At 28.9% G+C, this 19071-nt stretch overlaps 1 protein-coding gene across 6 annotated transcripts in view; it reads right to left on the reverse strand.

Moving 5' to 3' along the window:
- Nucleotides 1-19071, reverse strand: part of dachs (unconventional myosin-IXb-like dachs) — a 51580-nt gene that overhangs the window by 11252 nt on the left and 21257 nt on the right. The window contains exons 1-12 of one of the 6 annotated variants that reach the window (XM_014437427.3): nucleotides 15734-15857; nucleotides 13798-13934; nucleotides 11057-11228; nucleotides 10390-10562; nucleotides 9863-10022; nucleotides 9616-9732; nucleotides 7366-7607; nucleotides 6048-6197; nucleotides 2588-2728; nucleotides 1554-1727; nucleotides 1265-1454; nucleotides 576-747 (exon numbers count right to left, since the gene is read on the reverse strand). In XM_014437427.3, the coding sequence (XP_014292913.1) occupies nucleotides 576-747; nucleotides 1265-1454; nucleotides 1554-1727; nucleotides 2588-2728; nucleotides 6048-6197; nucleotides 7366-7607; nucleotides 9616-9732; nucleotides 9863-10022; nucleotides 10390-10562; nucleotides 11057-11228; nucleotides 13798-13908 (1802 nt within the window). In that variant the 5' untranslated portion in view covers nucleotides 13909-13934; nucleotides 15734-15857. Of the gene's footprint in view, nucleotides 1-575; nucleotides 748-1264; nucleotides 1455-1553; nucleotides 1728-2587; nucleotides 2729-6047; nucleotides 6198-7365; nucleotides 7608-9615; nucleotides 9733-9862; nucleotides 10023-10389; nucleotides 10563-11056; nucleotides 11229-13797; nucleotides 13935-14846; nucleotides 14975-15066; nucleotides 15262-15348; nucleotides 15579-15733; nucleotides 15858-19071 lie in introns of those variants that run through there. The other 5 variants (XM_014437423.3, XM_014437428.3, XM_014437425.3 and 2 more) reach the window with 5 other exon arrangements.

Here is a 19071-nt window from a genome sequence, read left to right on the forward strand (position 1 = left end):
TTTAAATAACATAAATGATAGAGTTCATTACTTCAACATTCACAAAGTAGTACAGTGAGGTCACACACAAAAAGTTACATAGTTGAGTTAAAGCAAGCAGAAGATCCTTTGTTTATTTTATCCAAGTTGTCAATTTTATTTATCAGAAAGTTATATTTTTATTTTTGTAACTATGTTTTAATATTCTTCATTTTATTTAATATATATTCTTTTAAATTGGAAACCTTCTGAGTGGGCTTTTTTTTTTTTTTTTTTCCATAACCCCTATTTCTGAATTTCATTTATGGTTTTTAGCATGAATATATATTCTGGTCCTGCACTGTTTCCTTCTTCTGTAGTGGCCTACATTTTAAGGAGTTTATGACTTGTGTTTTAGTTGTAGTGGGCGTTCTAGTGGGCATTAATTTAATAAACAACTGATATTATTACCAAGAAAATAAATAACAGTGAGTAGAAGTTATAGCCAAAACACCTTCTTTAACATAAAATATAAGAATGCAAACTATAAATAATAGATTCATAAATTTAAAAAGTAAATTGGATCATTAGGTATCACTTGTATATAATATACTAACAGATCAGAATGCGAAGTTGGAGAAATCCTGAAACTAACTCCTCTAGGAACTGTATCAGAAGAATAGAGTGCTTTAAGCTCACTTCCAAACAGATGTGTAGCAAATCCAAAGTTACAACTCTGCTTATGGAACACTGCTACTAGATCATCTGGTACAACATCTCTGTTTGTATCTAGATATAACAAAAGCAATAAGTTTAATTAATAAACTGAACTGATGACAAGTAATATTGAGAGAAATTAAATTAATGAATGAAAAAATAATTTTTTCATGGACATACGTCCACTAAGAATAATCAGATTGGGCATACTTTGGTATTTTTGTTTGTTATACAGGTGTCGGTCATTATATTTACATAAGGGCAATTGTCAATCTATGCATAAAGGCAGTTCCAAGAGGAAATGAATTGTATGTACAAATCTAAAATGAAATTGCTTTTCATTAATCTGCTTGATTTCCAAATTTAAATTTCAAATTCACGTTGTTTCCTACGTGAGCTGTATAATTCCAAATAATTAAACAAAATTGGATATTACAGATTATGAATATACAACAATCCCTTTTGAATTATTCTGATTTATAACCCATATTCAACAAACCAAATAGAAAAACTTATTTTAAATATTTTCATAATGTAAATGATCCTAGTGGATTAAACTAGGATTTTAAATATAAAATGATCTTAATACCTAAAAAGTCAGTTGCATCATAAATAACCCTTCCTGCGAAGTGCTGAATACCAAACATTCTGGGTTCAATAGGCTTTGGTTCAAATAGCCTACTGTTAGACCTGTGCTGTGCTTTCACTTTGGTAATGTATCCTTCTGCAGATCCACGGATGGAACACTCAACATCAAGCATACTAAGCAGACCAGTTCTCTATATAATAAATAAAATTATTAAATAAAATACATATTTAAAAAAAATAACAACAAAATTATAAAGAATTAAGAATAAATAAGAAGTATTTTAACTAACCAGAGATGAAATGAGGTCAATACATGGTACATTGTCCACGTAGTCAACTTCAACATCAGAATGGATTCCTTCATCACGACAGCTCTCAATGGATGACTTGAAGATATGGGTGTTATAAAAATGTTGCATGGTTTCTGAGCACAAGTTTATACAAAGATGTTCCAAATGGCTTGGCTAAAACATGAAGACTTTTTTTTAGTATCCCTTTCTTAATACATTAATTTAGCTTCTAAGAACAATTTGAAACTTTATTAGGAAAGATGATTTTCATAATATCAGAAAATAGATACATTAATCTGAGGCTTAATAGAGAAAAATAATAATGATTTAGATTTTAATATGATATTATTTTTACACATATGTGGTGGTGAAGATAAGTAGTAAGATGTATTCATTTATATCTTGTAAAAAAAAAAATTATATTAGAAATTGAAAAATATGATATGACATTATATTTGAATATAATGTGATAAAAAAAACTTAGAAATGGGTGAGGATACTGTAAAAATAATAAGACTTTGAAATAGAAATTAAATAAATGAAAATTTAACTTATAATTGGAAACCTTTATAAAACATTTTTTTAAATCTATACTGAAAAATAAAATAAATAAGAAATTATTTACTTATTTATTTTTCTTAGTAGGTTATAATAAAAATTAAGAATTTTTCAATTCTGCCTAGGAAAACAAAATGGTGTTCAATTTATTTATTGAGTGTTTCGAAGATACTATGCCTCCATGCTCAGCATCTAATTCATCCCAGTATTGTTGGGATGGTTAATGGTTTCACGAGTTTTTTGTAATTTCAATAATTTGAACATCTTGATAATTCATATTTAATCCCTGGGCCCTTGATAATATGAGTTATGGGGATTCTACTGTAGCTGTAAAGGTTGTGCAATTTTTCACATGCTAATTTGGCACACTTTGCCAAGACACTTTAAATCCTATGAAATACAATCTAAATCAAATGGTCAGACAGATATTTAATAGTTACTTGAGAAATAATTAAAAACATCAGTTTGATAATTACCTTGGGATCCTCAAATCCAAACATGTCTAGAATTCCAATGAAGCCATCAGTAGCATGTCGCACAGCATTATTCAATGCAGTCATAGATTTACTGGATTTAGAACCAGCAGTGCCAACTGTAGAAGCATGCTGGCTAGCCACCTAAAAAGAAAAATTGAGAAAATAATTGACTAAATGAACAAAAATCTTGTTAATAAATAATCAGGAAATTGTTCGAGGATTATTTAATTATATAAGCAAATATTTTACTCAAATATATGGGTCATCTTTAAGACAGATCAGTACAAAAAAGTAATGCTGAGAACCCATAATCTTTTTGACAGAACTTTGTTGTACTTGAATGCCCTGAAAAGGGTCCACATGCTTGTGTTAAAACGTTGACTTTTATAATTAAATAATCACTAACTGATTTCTGGATTATTTAATTTTAAAAAAAGTAAAATAATTTTTTGTGTAAGATGAATTTTATAATCCAACATAAATATTGGAAGATTATCAGTTGACCTTCTGTAATTAACTGTCGGAAGATGGTCTGATTGGCAGTAAAAAAAGTACACAAAAAAACAGAAAAGAAATATTTGTTTTTAACCAACATTTCCTTCCACTTTGAAGAGTTTCATCCGGTATAAATGAGAACAAGATATAAACATTGTAAAATGTGATAATACTATAAGGACATATATAGAAAGTATTAAAAAAAAAAAAAAAAAAAGAAAAGAAAAGATATATTTTAAAAAGGAATGAAGCAAACTAAAATAATATAAATATAAATGAATAGATTAATAATTAATAACAAGTACTGTAATGAATGAACTAAAAATGTACCACTAGAATAATAATTAGTGAAATAATAATGTCCATTTATACTTCATTTTCCATCTATTTTTTTTTTTTTTTGTTTACCAGAAATTCATTGACTATCCTCTAAATCCAGATGGGCATCTCTAGCAATACTATTTTAATATCCTGTATTATTTTTTTATTTATCTATTTACCTACATTTATCTACCTCCTGAATTGTTACTACACCATATTTATATATCAATTATTTCCTTCTTTTGACCATTTGACCATATTTTGAAGTGAAAATTCCTTATTGATATTCTATAACTTAAAAAAAAATTACATGGGAGTGAATTGATTTTGTGATGTAAGACATAAAACGGAAAGAAGTGGTGGGAGTGGGGGCAACACTCGTAATTCTGTTATGGAATTTAGGGAGGGGTTTTATAAAGAAAGGCAGAGAGTGTGTTTTCACTAATGAATGCCATGACCGACTGTTCTAGCCCCATGGGATGCAGTTATCCCATGCCAGAGCAGTGTCACCATCTACCATTTTAGTTTACAAACAAAATAATAAAACCTATTTTATACAACAAACTCTAGCAGGAAAATTTTTATATTGTAACAGAAGACTAGGAGATTACAGTAAATCAACAATGCCAGCAGTGTTGGTCTGATTCAGTAAGCTCCTTTAAGCTTCTACTCTCCTATTACAATAAATATGTTTTGGCAAGAATTCAAGTTCTATTGTAATTAATATTATTTTGGAACTAATATTTTCTGCCATTGAGCTATAAGAGTGAACAGCTATAACTCCTCTTTGTAATAAATTTAAAATTGTATTTTGACGCTAAAAAGTGGAAAACATAAAATAAAATGCCAAAAATGGAACGTTAACGAGTTGTCGAACATTTGAATGAAAATATCTAGAAAACTAAAACTCAGTGTTGCATACTGTAAGTGAAGGAAATGTTCAATATTTTATTCTCTTTGTAATAAGCCATAATTCAAAACTGTACATTGATGCTACACCGAGTTAGACAGGTGAAAAGTGGAAAATATAATGCCCAAAACCACATTGGTAGGGTAAATAATTATAGTAATACTTTTGAACTTTTATTATTGTCAGGGTAAACACTTCAGCCATTTTTGTTTATCTAGCCATGTTCCCATCCTAAATACTTTCATAGTGCTAGGGTACATTTAGCTAAAAGAATTTTTAATTTTAAGGTAAACTAAATCTCAACAATTACTATATTTTCTACAAGATTAATTACTTTTAAGAATGACAAACTCGCCATTTGAAAGTACTATACGAGGTGGTGCAACAACTGATGCAGTATTTGCAAGACATGTAGAAAATATTCAATCAAATGTTTACATTACTTAATTTATCACAAACCTATCATATCAACATTTACTAATAATACAAATGATAATATAAACTATAATTTCATGAAAGATTTGTATAATTATATAAAACATTATTTAATAATAATAATTAATTCCGAGAGGTTTCACTTCTGGTGTTCAGTCCCAAGGCTGCCACAATTTTTTTAATACTTTTATTTATTATTATCACATTTCCAATTCAATCATTCATTACTGTATTTTTTATTAATTATTATTCTATTTATTTATATTATTTTTAGTGTAGGATTTTGGAGATGAGTGAAATTCAATCTTTGAGTGAGCCATAATCTCGAAATTCCAACATATTTATGAGCAATCATTATCCACCAAAATTTACCCTAAAGGCCAAGAAAACTGGGTCCATAATGTATCTTCCACTACTATACATTCCAACGTTGTTAACATTCTTAGTCTTGGTCACAATTTCCCAATTTTGCTACTCCTATATCTAACTCTACTAAACTCATCAATCAACTTATCTATCACTGACCTTGAATATATATATATAGACAACCTGTTTGACATTACTAAGGAAGACAAAGAACTGTCCCACATCCGTATTAGTAATATGATATCCTACCACCTGCAACATCCCCCATCCCAACCCTCCCTTCTTTCCCTCCTTATTTTTCAAAGACTTATACGACACCAGATCCTTTCTCAAATCCAATAACCACATTATTGTTACTAGAGTCGACAAAGGAAACATGACTGTCATCTTAGATAAAACAGAATATAATGAAAAAATCACTTAACTCTTATCTGACCCATCCACCTATCTACCTTCCACACGTGATCCCATGCATTTACTTATGAACAAATCAAATCAACACATTAAAAACCTTCTTGAAAACAAATTAATTAACCGTCCCACCTATTACAAACTTATTTCTTGCAATTCTTTTCCTCCTCAACTATTTTTAGTTTACTTTGTTCCTACGTTTTTTATACAACTTTCTATATATATTCTTAGTCTTATTATTTTTTACAATGTTTTTTTTATCTTGTTTTTATTCAGCCCTGAAAAGAGGAACAGAACGTCGATTACTAATAAATATTTTTTTTCTGTTTATTTTATTTTTTTTTTTATATATGCAGAACATCTTCCTATATGTAATTTAATTAATTATTTTGTGCCAGTAAAAACAATTAAATTTTTTAGCATACTCTGCAGCCAAGACAATCATCCATCATAATAGATGAGTGAATGAATGAATAAACTAAATCAATAAACTAAAAAATAAGTTAAAAAACAAAGATATACCTCAGCTTGATTGTGGACTGACTCATTGGAGTCACTGCTCAGGGTGCCCAGAGTCGAGCCTAATCTTTTGAGGGAATTGGCTCTCCTCACGATTGTCGCAACTGTCCTGCAATAAAGTGCCTTGGCCAGAGAATCCCTTATCATATTCGACTGCAATCAAAGAAAACTGATGAGTAAAAAAAAAAAAGTATTAAATGATAGGTTTGGGATTCCAAATCCTCAGGAACTAAAATAGTTCCCACAAGTAAATTTTATTCTATTATCTACTGAACTTTGTGCCATACACATTGCTCTATTATATCGTTCATAATGGTTGATAAATTAATAAATAATGGGCAGCTGGGAAATACAGTAATGTTGATAAATCATTTCATTAACAAACCAGCTCATTAATTTTAGTATCTTTAATGTAATCTTTTAGTCAAAATAAATATACTTATTATTTTCCTCTTCTAGAAATCAAAGGAAACCAGTACTGTTGTGACTGTGATATGTTTTTGACTCACAATATACTTTTTAACAAAAATTATAATTACAAATTAATAACATTTAATTTTTTATAGTACTAATTTTTTTAATTGATTGTTTATGTTTCTGTATAAATTATAAATTTATGTGTATTATGCACATTTTTTTTTTTTTTTATATAAGGATGGAAACATAGAAAAATCTACAAATATCCTTGCAGACCAAAGTCCCATTAGTTAGAGGTATGTATTCCGTCTTCTGTTTGAAAATCTTAGCCTGCATATCGTCACTTTAAAAAAATAAAATAAATTCAACACAACATTGTAGAGACTTTTGAAAGAATTTTTGAAGTAAAAAAAGTATATACATATGTATTCAGCAAAAAAACCAATGGTTGTAATGATTTTTTTTTAAAATGAGTCAGTGATTCTATTTTTTATTTACAGACTATGAAAATCATACTATTGATGTTCTACTATGGAGGTATTACATCTTAAGCAACAATATAATTTTTTTTTGGTAGTAAATCTAAATACCTACAAGTACTAGAAGTGTTCACCAACAAATTGTCAAGGCCTAAGAACCAAGTAGTTTGTTACATGCATGTCTCTTTTTGCCAATTATTCTATTTATTGGTAAACAAATACAAAACAAGTAGGGTTTATATTTCTACTTAAATTAGAGTAAGGTTATCGTAAATGCCCCATTTTCTATGATATCTATAAATATATTACTTATAAATCTATAACTATAATCTATAACATATAAAATGCACTTATAAATTTTACACACAATTTATCATTGAATCACTAGTTAATTAACTTTATTAATGAAATTATAAGATAATTACCATGTTAGCATCACAGTATGACTTGATGATCTGCCCTCTAGCATTGTGAGTACGAGATGTAATACCTCTCAATAATGCCTGAGGAGTTACCCCTAACAGGGATGCGACTGCATTCAGCTCAGCTTCTTTTTGAACTGTCACTTCCACTGATCCAACACAGGAATCAACAAAAACAACATTACCAAGGAGCAACACCCCAGCTAATACTCTTACAACATCCATGAAAGGTATTCCAAGAACACCTGTAGAAGAAAACAATAATAATTATTTATTTGGATGCATTCTAAAAGAAACACAATAATAAAAAATACTTTGATGATTAAGCAAATGTTCGAATTAAAATGTTTTTTTCTAATTAAGGAAATGATATCAGGTAGTGCTTAATGGTAAATAAAGAAAAGGTGTTATAAATTTCCAGTTTTCACTTAACACAGTTAAAAAGAATATATTAGTTACTTGCATTATTAGTTTCCAGAAGAATTTAACAACACAAGTTCACAATAACAGAAGTTTTTATAAGTTCTTCTTTTCTTTGCTTCATCATTTGAACAAAGTTTCGGGAGGTTTGTCCATTATCAACTTCATTACTCTTAGTCAAGTGATAACATACGTTAACAAAAATTAAAACTAATTTTTATATAAAAATTTTAAAAGTATATAGATATCTCTTGTTTTACGGGCATTTAAGTAACTATATTAAATAAGATTTGGGTATAATAGCCTGCAACTATTTTAAAAAGTGTACACGAGGGCCGTGAAATTGAAAATTCCTTGATAATGGGCTAGAAGGAACTAACTTATTATTATTGATAAATTGATTTTATATTTATTACAAATTAACTATTGATTGATTTATTAATTGGGACATTATTATTAAAACTATAATGAAATCTGCAAGGTGATTTAAAAAACAATTAGAGAAGTAAAGATCAAATTTCTACATAATTAAAACTAATTTATCTCAGTTTAACTAAGAATATTGCAAGAAAGAGGATGGTTGAAAAAATATGCGAGCCAACTAGTAACTAACATAGGGATCATAGAGATAAAAGTAAATTGTTCTTATCATGAAAGAAGCCCAGCGACCAATTAAGCGTTCATGATAAGATTGGAAGAGCACAACCATTAACTAGGAATTATAATGAACCTGTTTCCATTAGTTCATGAAGCGGGAGGTGGATCATAGAGCAACTGACGGGACAGTGGAGAATTGAGGCAGTAAAAATAAACAAATGCACATTGAATACTATTAACCATATTCTTATAATAATTGTTCAGCAATTTTACCTTTGTTTTGAATTTTTTTTACTACAAAATCAAAAGATTGAACACTTTTTTATACATTTCAATTTCTTGTTCGAGATTGGTTGTGTTGATAAATTATAGTAAAATATATCCAATATCTAACGTTTCAGCCAACCTGGCCATTTTCAAGGAGAATCTGTTAATTGACAGCTTTAATTAAGTCTTATTATTAGCCATTTTAAAACATATTTAATTATAAATTAGCATACCTTAATTTTAATTACACAGCCCCAATACACAAATAAATAACATATTTGTGTACTATAAGTGAATTTAACAATATTGAATTAGACAAAGGCATAACAGCCTGCAATTTTTTTTTTTTCATGATTAATGTGAGGCTCTGAAATTACAAATAAGGTAGGCTAATATATAATTAATAATGATTTAAAATGGTTAATAATAAGATTTTAATAAAATCTGCCAATTAATAGATTCTACTTAAGAATGAACAAACTGGCTGAAATATAGGATATTTGATTTAAATCAATAAGGAATGTTGAGGCTATATGGATATATTTTAATATACTTGATTATGTCAACAATATATTTTAACATTTTGATCTCCCATTATTGTAATTTTTCTTTCTTACTTGGAGATCATAATGAAAACACAATAGTGTTCAGTTCATATATTTGAATGGTTTGGGAATAGCACCTACAATTTGTAGAACAATAGCAAGTGTAGATGTATATGGAGGAAGACATAATATCCCCAAAATGTTAAAATAGATGAATTAAACACTATTATATTTTTATCATGAATGCAGCAAGGAAAGAAAAATGATAATACTTTGTAATATTTTAATGATTTGAATCTAAATTTAAAAAATAATAATACTTTGTATTATAGTAAATAAAAAATGATAATACTTTGTATTATTTTAATGATTTGAATCTACATTTAAAAAATAATGCAAACATTTAATAACAGAAATATTTTACCTAGACAAGCTTTCCAGGCTTGAAATCGGGTTGCATCTTCTGCTTCATCTTGCCTAGTGTCTCCACATTTCAGATAACTTAAATTATGAAGGTTGTAACCATCAAGATTCAGTTTCACTGGAATAACAACAAATTAACTTTAATTAATTCATTATAAATATATATTTTCGAAAGCAATAGGTTATACTATTTCTATTTTAAAAATTAGTTTAAAGAATATAAATTAAATTTATAACATCATATATACCTCTCTCTTCTGGTGAAAGGCCAGCAAGCATTTGATAAAATATGTGGTAATTTTTTTCATTTTTTAATGGCCGGATCACTCTTGTTTGATCAAGGAAGTAACAGTGAATTTTGGTTCTGTACAGTGCTCCATCTGTTACTTGGACCTCAATGAAATGACCCTAAACAATACAAATCACTGATTAATAAAGTTTTCAAGCACTAAATGGTTACTAATAAATATTTTGTACTATTTACTAATAAATGGTTTGCCTGCTACTTTTGAACTGCTCTTAACCACCACCTGAACCATCTTCCCACAAAATTAATTATATGTCTTACAAAAGAAAGTTACAAAATTAATCATAATCAATTCAAAACCGATTTTATAATATTTAATCTTAAATTTCCAATAAGTCTTTACCATTATTTTCTGCTAATTTCAATCAAATAATATTGAATAAATCGGCCAATTTTGAAATGGTTTGAGTGAATTTAGTTAAATTAAAACTGGAAAAAAAAAAGGGAAATTGTAGAGATCCCACTTACAATACGACTAGATTCTGAATTTGATGTGGTTTTGGCTGAGCCAAGCGAACGAAGAACAGTGAAGGCAGCCGCTAGGTGCTTGAAAGCGTCCGTCTCAGGCCCACCTCCAGCCACCTCAAACAGCTGTCGCAAGAGAAGCATGGAAGCATAAGTCTTTCCAGCACCAGATGTTCCTAAAGAAAAAATAATTTGATTTACAGCCAACAAGACTTGGTAAATGTAGTAAACAAAATTAATTAAGACAACAAAATCTTCATGATATTAAAAGACTACAAAGGAAGAACAAGATATCATGAATTTTCTGGCTGAGCTTGTCTTAATGCTCAAGGTTTCACCAACAACATTTAATTTGAATGTTAATGTTTACATTTCATTAATAAAGTAGTTGGAACAAACATTAATTTATTTATTATAACCTAAATAATTCATAACAATGAAAATCTTTATAGGTGAATATCTTCTACAGATAGCGTAAATGAACATATCTTAGTAGGGAATTTTTTTTTTATTTTGAGATCCTTAATTCATTCATATTTTAAGTTCGGACACAACCCTGAAACATTCTTTACAACTTTTCACAAACTGATTACCAAGCAATTCAAATTAAATTTAACTGAACAATATAATGATATAATATCAAGTCAAAGTAAAATGCAACCTAATCTACCTGAGAGAATAACTGCTTGAGGGTAGCCAGTTTCCGACTGATGCCTTACTGCTTCTTGAACGACCCTAAGCAGCTTGGGGCTGAGGGGGACACTTCTGGTTGAGCTGAGGGTGAGTGGGTTGCCTACATCATTGTACCCGTTCACTGAGACTAGGATAGGGCCAACATTTGTCTGAAAATAATAAAATTAAACATCTTTGTAACAAAATAAATTCATGATTGAATTTGATAATATATTTTCAATTTGAAAAAGAATAGTTATGAACGTATCTAAGAATCATCAGTTTCTTACTCATAATATTGTTTCATCTAAAAAAAATCATGGATAAGATTTTTATTGGTGAAATGGCCAATTCATTTAAATTCTCCTATATTAAATTGAAATATGTATTTTTATTCTGAGCCATATATATCCTAAAGAGTCTAAGTCACACTAACATTGATTACTGGTTTTTTTTCTGAGGTAAGTGGGACAAGTGCAGATTAAAATTTTAAAAGTTTGATTTGGGTAGGGTAAAGATAATTTAATTTTGGAGATGAAGAGCTTTGTTAATAAATATGTCATACCATCCTTCACTATAGAAAAAGTTTGAAAATAGTTAAGATGGTTCATTTCATAATAAAAATATTCAATATTTAGTTTTAGTGACTAGTGACAGTTTTAGTAACTTTTTTAATACTGTTAATATATTCCTCAAACACCTTTCTAGATGCCATTAATAAATATTTTAAAGGTAAGATAAGTCCGGCTTAGTTCTGGGATTTTGGAATGGGGAGAGAAGGAAAGAATTATGGTATGATCTCCCTCCTAGATTCACAGTAGGCGTACATATGCACTTAACCCAAAGAAATAAATTAAGAGAGTGTGAATAAGTTTGATTCTTCATGTATTCAAATTGAATGGCTTTTAGGGCCAAAAGCATGAAACCTGTTCCCTCTAAATTTAAGGATAGTAACAAGATCTTAAATTGGTCGACATTTCACCAAGTTATGCATTTTTTCCATTTAAAGCCAAGGGAGTAAAAGAAGGTATAGTGTTGGTTGATTGTTTTGTATAATGATACAAAACATCATGGTTAGCAGTCCCACGAATATTTATATAAATTTAGAAGTTAAAAATAATTAGTGTATAATAAGAATGAAAAATAGAATTAGAAATAAATAGAAAATAAAATGAAATTAAACAAAAATTATATAAAAAGAATAAACAATGAATAAAATAATAAGGATTTAAACATAAAATAAATAGTGATATAAATATTTAAATGAAGTGTATCTTATTGGAAATAGTTCCCTATCAATAATATCACTAGATTTTTTTGTAGATATCCAGCTAGGCAAAAAGAATATTTTTTTATTATCAGGGTCAGGAATATTTATCGTATAAATTAAAATGTTAGAAACGATTAGTGTTAGTGTATAATAAGAAATGAAAATTAAATTAATAGAATCGGGAGGAAAAAATAAATTAAATTAAAAAAAAAAGTAGATACAATAAAAAATATATAAAGAATAAATAGATAAATAATAAATAAAATAATAAAAATATAAATATAAAATCAATAGTGGCACAAATATTTAAATGAAGCATATATTATTAGTAACGATGAGGTGTAGATAGTTGACCGTAGATTAATGATTGGAGAAGTTTGCGGTCAGCAAAGAACAACAATGTTACTCTAAATGTTGTTGTTATCTCTTTTGTTCTATAGCCCTGATGAAGACCTGAAACTCAGGTTGAAACGTCGGCATAAAATAAATAAATGTGGTTTTGTTTATTTATGTTGTTCTTTGCTGACGGCACCCCCTGACAAACTTCTCCAATTATTAGTAATGGTTCAGTTATAAGTAGTATCATTAAATTTGGTTCAAGATAGATATTCAGCTAATTCCTCTGCGATAGAATGAGCTATTATTAATTATGTTTTAAAACACTAACATCTTGGTGGTAATTCTTCAGAAATCAAGGGACCATGGGTCAATCATAAGCTTAAAAGCTTGCTTGGGTAGCTCCAAGAATATAAAGTTACACTGGTTAGAGAAATAATAATAAAAAATTTATCAGGAGCTTCAAGAAACAGAATGGAAGTTTTTTTATATAATTTTAAATAAATTATACTGCTTTTTTGTATTTAGAAAAGCATTACATTAAAACTATGAAAATGGAGCTCGATATAGTCTACATTGGCCCATTTTTTCACAACTGTTCTTAAAGTGAGTGTAAACCTTAATAATTTAAAAATACTATATCTATTAATACATAAATTAGCTTTATATGTATATGTATAGCATCAATTTATCATCAAACAATTGGAACAGCTCCACTTTTGATGATTTATGCTCAATTACTTCAATAACAGCCAACTCTGCATGCTATTTGATCAGAAGGAAAAATACAAAAAAAACATGAGCCTGACATTTTTAATAATGTCATATAAAAGGAAGGTATATGCCAAGTTTTCCTGAAATGTTCTTCACAATCAAAAATATGTTATGCTCTGGCCACAAAAACGCTTTTGCCCTGACTTTTTGTTTTGATTTATCTGATATATGAAAAAAAATTGTGAGCACAGACGTACTGTTACTACACATATTCAGACGAAGAACTCAAGGATGAAGAAATTAAATAAAAAAGGTGTCTTATATACTCTTCATACTGTTTACAATAGAATACTAAAATTTAATTTGATTAGATTTAATTAATTGTAATGAAATAATTGATGAATTAATGAATGACTTACATAGGTATGATTGTCAATGAACCTTGCATGCAGTGCCTTTAGCACTGCGTCTTCTGTCAGAGGACCAGGGAGGTGGATGAGGTCCTCTATGTCCGCCCCCCACGGGGGCATAGCCTCCCCTCCAGCTTTATCTGGGTCTGCAAATTTAGAAAAGTCATTATTAATCCATCATAATAAAAGGAAAACATACCTTAATTACAAAATGAAAGCTCCAAAAAGATATAGAAGCTTAAATATCAGCAGCTAATATTCCTAAATAAAGATGAAAATAGAATGTACAAAGTAAATTTGAAAGAAATGCAATTGGTATTTAGAAGGTATAATAAATGAAAACAAAGAATAAAGACACCAGGAACAATTCTCAGATGATTTGAAGAGAAGAGATTGGAAATAAAATGATAGTAGAATATCTTCAGTACAACAGGTAGACTAAACTAACACAAATTGGCTAAGAACTGATAATAAAAAGGACCAGGTTGTTGCAGCCTTAGCTAATGCAAGGTTATAGGCGAACCTTTTACCTTATTGAACAGCTCTAAATTATAAACAAACCCAATCTTGTATGTTTACTCCCTCCACCAGCATTTCAATGTAATCCTGCATAATCTCTAAACTTTATTTTATTTTAAATGTAACTATAAAAAAGAACTCTCAACTCAATTTTAGATATTTTTTATTCTAAGTGCAACATCTGGCCGACCCTGATAGAATTGAATTAAGAAATTTTTTTTTAATAAAATTTATTTCATTTTAAAAGTTTGCATAGATTAGGAAAAAATATATGTTTTTCCTACTCCGATAAACCAGACCAATATGTCTCACCACTCATTTCAGGGGAACTAAATGTAGATTCAAATTTGAAATACCCTAAATCATACAGAATAAAAAAAAAAAAAATCAGAGGCACAAAATTTTAATTCATGTTACTACTAATCTCGTAAGCACAACAACACTATTGATAAATATATAAAATTCAAATTAGAAATAAAAAGACGGAATACTTCTTGTAAAGAACAGTTAGAGGGAATAAGAAAATAACCCACACTTACTTTATTTCATTTCACTCTTGATCAGAATCATTCTGAAGCTTGAGTAAGTTCAAGAGGTTATTACCCTTAATAGATACATAGAAAACTCAGTTATAAAACAATTGTTACAAAACAATCTTAATTTGTGTTCTATTTATTTGTGTTCAATCATTAGTTAGAAAAATCAATTTAACAAACAAAAAAAATTTAAGTAACTATGAGAATTATTATATATATTTACATATTAAACATGTCCAATGGTCCTAATATAATGTAGAGAGAAACTATAAAAGAACTAGTTCTTATTTCAAGCAATATCACTAAAATAATACACCTTGCATCTTATGTTATTATTAAAAAAAAAAATTGAACTGTGTAGCATTCATTTGAGTACTGGCAGAAGACGAAAAACTCGTCCCATTTATTGGAATTATTAAGTATAAACAAAAATTTAGCTTTAAGTAAACAAGAGGTGCCTTCTTCCATTCACAAGGTCCAAGAGATAAACAAACCCTCAACAGACCTGTCCTTGACCCTACCGGGTGTCCAAGAGAAAGCGTTCCAAGTCTCAGAGAAATGGATATGTCCCTCAGGCATTTTGTTATTTTTCTTATTCGTCATTAAATTTAAATGTCCGAGTTCCACGCTTGTGCCCAACCGTTTGTCAACGAACTTTTTTAAGTTTGATAAGTAAAAGCACTAATGGGGCATAAAAGGCTTTTGACAAATTCTTTTACCAATATACAAAAGTGTAATTCACATTGTGCAAAATGTAATCGCTCGAAAACAGCTAATACGTGGGTCAAGCAAAGACGTGAAGGTAGTTTTAAGAATACAATAACATTCAATATGTAATAAGATAATATATAAAATTCAATATACATTTAATATAATAAAAAACGATTTACCACATTTGTGGAGCCTGAATCACGAAGAAGACCAAGAAAGATTTGGGATAAGGAAATGGAAGAATATATAATGGGCATTGGATAGGATAATCTGAAGGGAGGGAATACAAATTTGAGGTTAATAAATCACACAGCATTTTTGAATGTTCACCGAAGAAGATAAATTTTAAAAAAGTGTTGTGTTGAATTTAACAATAATAAATTTCTAATTCCCATTCTTTTTTTTTTATAGAGATAAATGGCCTACGTGGCCTAAATAAGATAAATTGTAAACTTGTGAAACATCAACCACATCCACTCCTTGATATGATGTCGATTAGACACACAATTAAAACAATACTTTGTCTAAAAATAATTTATTTAATAAACAAGACATATTATGTTACTCTTTCACACCTTTTTCGAAGGTGATCAATTCATTGAATTTGTTTTTGGCTCATAAAAGTTTCAGGTCAGGTCATTTATGCCGAGAAAATGTTACCTTCACAGTTATCAGGCACTGAAAATATCACATAATTGATATAGTAGATTTGAGCATACTATGCATAGAAAACATTATTCACCATCGATCAACCTTAGATAAAGAATAAAAACAAGGAAGGCATTTTGGAATCCACTAAATCCTCTATGTATGGGAGGTTTTTAATTTTTTTTTTATTAAGTATATGTTATGATAGATGGAATTTCGATCAAGCTTAAACTATTCATCAACCAACTGAGCCCACCAAGCAATCTGAATATATAATATAGCAGGCGGTTATTAAAAGAAAAAATCATCTAAAAAAAAAAAAAAAAAAAAAAAGAGTCAAACATGAATCATATATAAACTATTAAGCTCTGTTTTTACTAGTAAGAAAAGTTACAAATTAATATTTGGCCAAACATGTTACTAATAAAAATCAGAAGGCTGTTATTGACAGTTAGTGGGGAATTATTCAATTCAATTCTCTAAATTTAGACATTGCTACCTTAATGAACTTAAATTATGCTTCCTAAATACGTAAGTAGTGCATGTCATGAAGAAAATTAAATGCCCTCAGGATTGAAAATTTTCACCTGTATTTACGTTTTAGACATGAAGGAACAAATTTGTTCCATGTCTATCGGTAGCTAAATTTATGTTCGTCCGTAACATCTACAACGTTTTCATAAAATATTCAAAAATCATTAACGTGACCTAACGTCCTGAACTTTCGGTGGGACTGTCCCACTTTTAGGCAATGTGTCACGGTGTCTCCCCAAGATTTGCTATAGGACGCGTAAATGTCCCGCTTTGAATGATACGGTGATTGGCCTTCTTCTGATTTACCGTATTTTCCCTTTTATCTTTAACTGCCTAAGTGGGGTCCATCAGAACACAGACCCCATTAAAAGTTATATGAATAGGTAGTAACTTGTTGAAATGGCTTGGGTTATAGACACATTTCTAGCTTAGATAGGATTCATATTAGGCACATTTTTTCTGTTAGCCTTGTTCCTATGTAGAACCTTTGGAATATGACAGAGCCCTACTTATCATATTTTTTTTTCAGATTAGCAATTGTGAAATTTCGAACAAGTCGCTGCTTTGTTTTAATAGTGACACATCTGATAATTTGTTTGTTAGTTTTGAATTTGACTAGTTTGTATCGTAGACTGGGTTTAAATTAGCGACTGCCCAACTAGCTTGAGGGTAGTCTACAGGGCGACCCCACTAAAGAAAATAACCCAAGTCTACGGTAATTTTGGAATACGTCTAATTCAAAATAAAATCGGAAGATTTTCATTAGTCAGATGAGCCATTTTTAAAGGAAATCGGCGATATTATCTTCTATACTTCAGGATTTTGCAAAGCAAACTTTGTAAGTGTGAACAGCAAAACACTGCCACGATTTTTTCGCTTAAAAGAGAAGTTCCAAAAAATAATAAATAAATAAATTGAATTTCATACTGAATCATAAATAAATGTGGTGCAGTTATTGGAAATACGGGTATGATAACGATACCTGAACGCGACATAATCGCATATAATGCTATATTTTTATCCATTAGAAAAAAAGGGTTAAAATTAATAGATTGTGATTCATAAATATCCTTAGAATATCCCTGTTGAAAATTTACATTTATCGAATACATTAGTATTATTATCTTGTTAAAAAAAAAAAAAAAAAATTTTTATCAACACAAATCTAAAATATAAAGTTTAAAATTAATATTCATGAAGAAAATAAATTATGATTTAAGTTGCCAGGACTTTTTTTATTACGATCCCCACAAAAATTTGACCGTACAACGCCGAATCATTGTTATGCCCAAATAATTTCTAATTCATTTCCGGAAGTTCCTCTTACAATATTTACTATACATTGTATTTTATATATTTGTATATTTGTTCTCAATCAATACATTTTAATTTAAGTATCATTTTTACCATGTTTAAAGTTATTTTTATCTTAACCAATTTTCATCCATTAGATCTTCACCTGAAGTTATAGAGCTGATGTAGTCAAAATCAAATTGATTTTATTTAGTCTGTTGTTAACGCAATGAGTTCCTTAGTTTCTGTAGTATTTTTTATCATTAATTGTTACCTTGTTCATTTTTTTTTTTTTTTTTGTTATGTGCACATCTTCAAATAATTCTTTGTCTTGTTTTATGCGCACTATCAAATATTTATTTTTATATTTTATCTATTTTTATTTTATAGGAAATAATAAATGTTTCATTGATTAAAAAAAGCAAAAACAGCTTCCATTTTACCAATTTACAATGAAATTGGACCGATTTTAGTCAAGACCCAATTCTTAAAATTTCTTTTTTCTTAAAAGACTAATTATTTAAAATGTTAAAAATGTTAAATTATGACAAGAAGACGTTAACGGTCTAATTTGCATTTTTCAATTTTTTTAGTTAGATATGTTTTGTGTAATTATCTATATCATCTTTCATGCTACTAAAATATTTTACATTTTATTGTTATTTTATAGTTCAGCGTTTCCCGAACTTTTTTTTGTCATGGCTTCCTTCTTAGGCTAAAAAGATTCGCGGCAACCTCCTACAAAAAAAAAAAAATAAATAAGTTTCGGCAAAATTATCCTTAGAGCGGTTGTATATGTATGAATAGAAGAAAAATAGCGCAAACTGAATGTTACAATACACTGTATGTTTGCTATTATAATTTTAAAGTTTATTTTTTATTCTAAGGATGCCTTTTTTTTGTGTTATGATCTCCTCCCTCTTGTGAGATTGTGACATGCCGTACATCGACCAACCTACTCGCTATAATTGTCTGTTTGAAATCGTTGCAATGTGGGTCATTGAGGTCCTAACGGATAAATTTTTACGGTCAACTATGTATA

This window comes from Halyomorpha halys, unplaced genomic scaffold (genome assembly GCF_000696795.3).
Source record: "Halyomorpha halys isolate HHAL.00 unplaced genomic scaffold, Hhal_1.1 Scaffold2532.1, whole genome shotgun sequence".
Taxonomy (NCBI): Eukaryota; Metazoa; Arthropoda; class Insecta; order Hemiptera; family Pentatomidae; genus Halyomorpha; species Halyomorpha halys.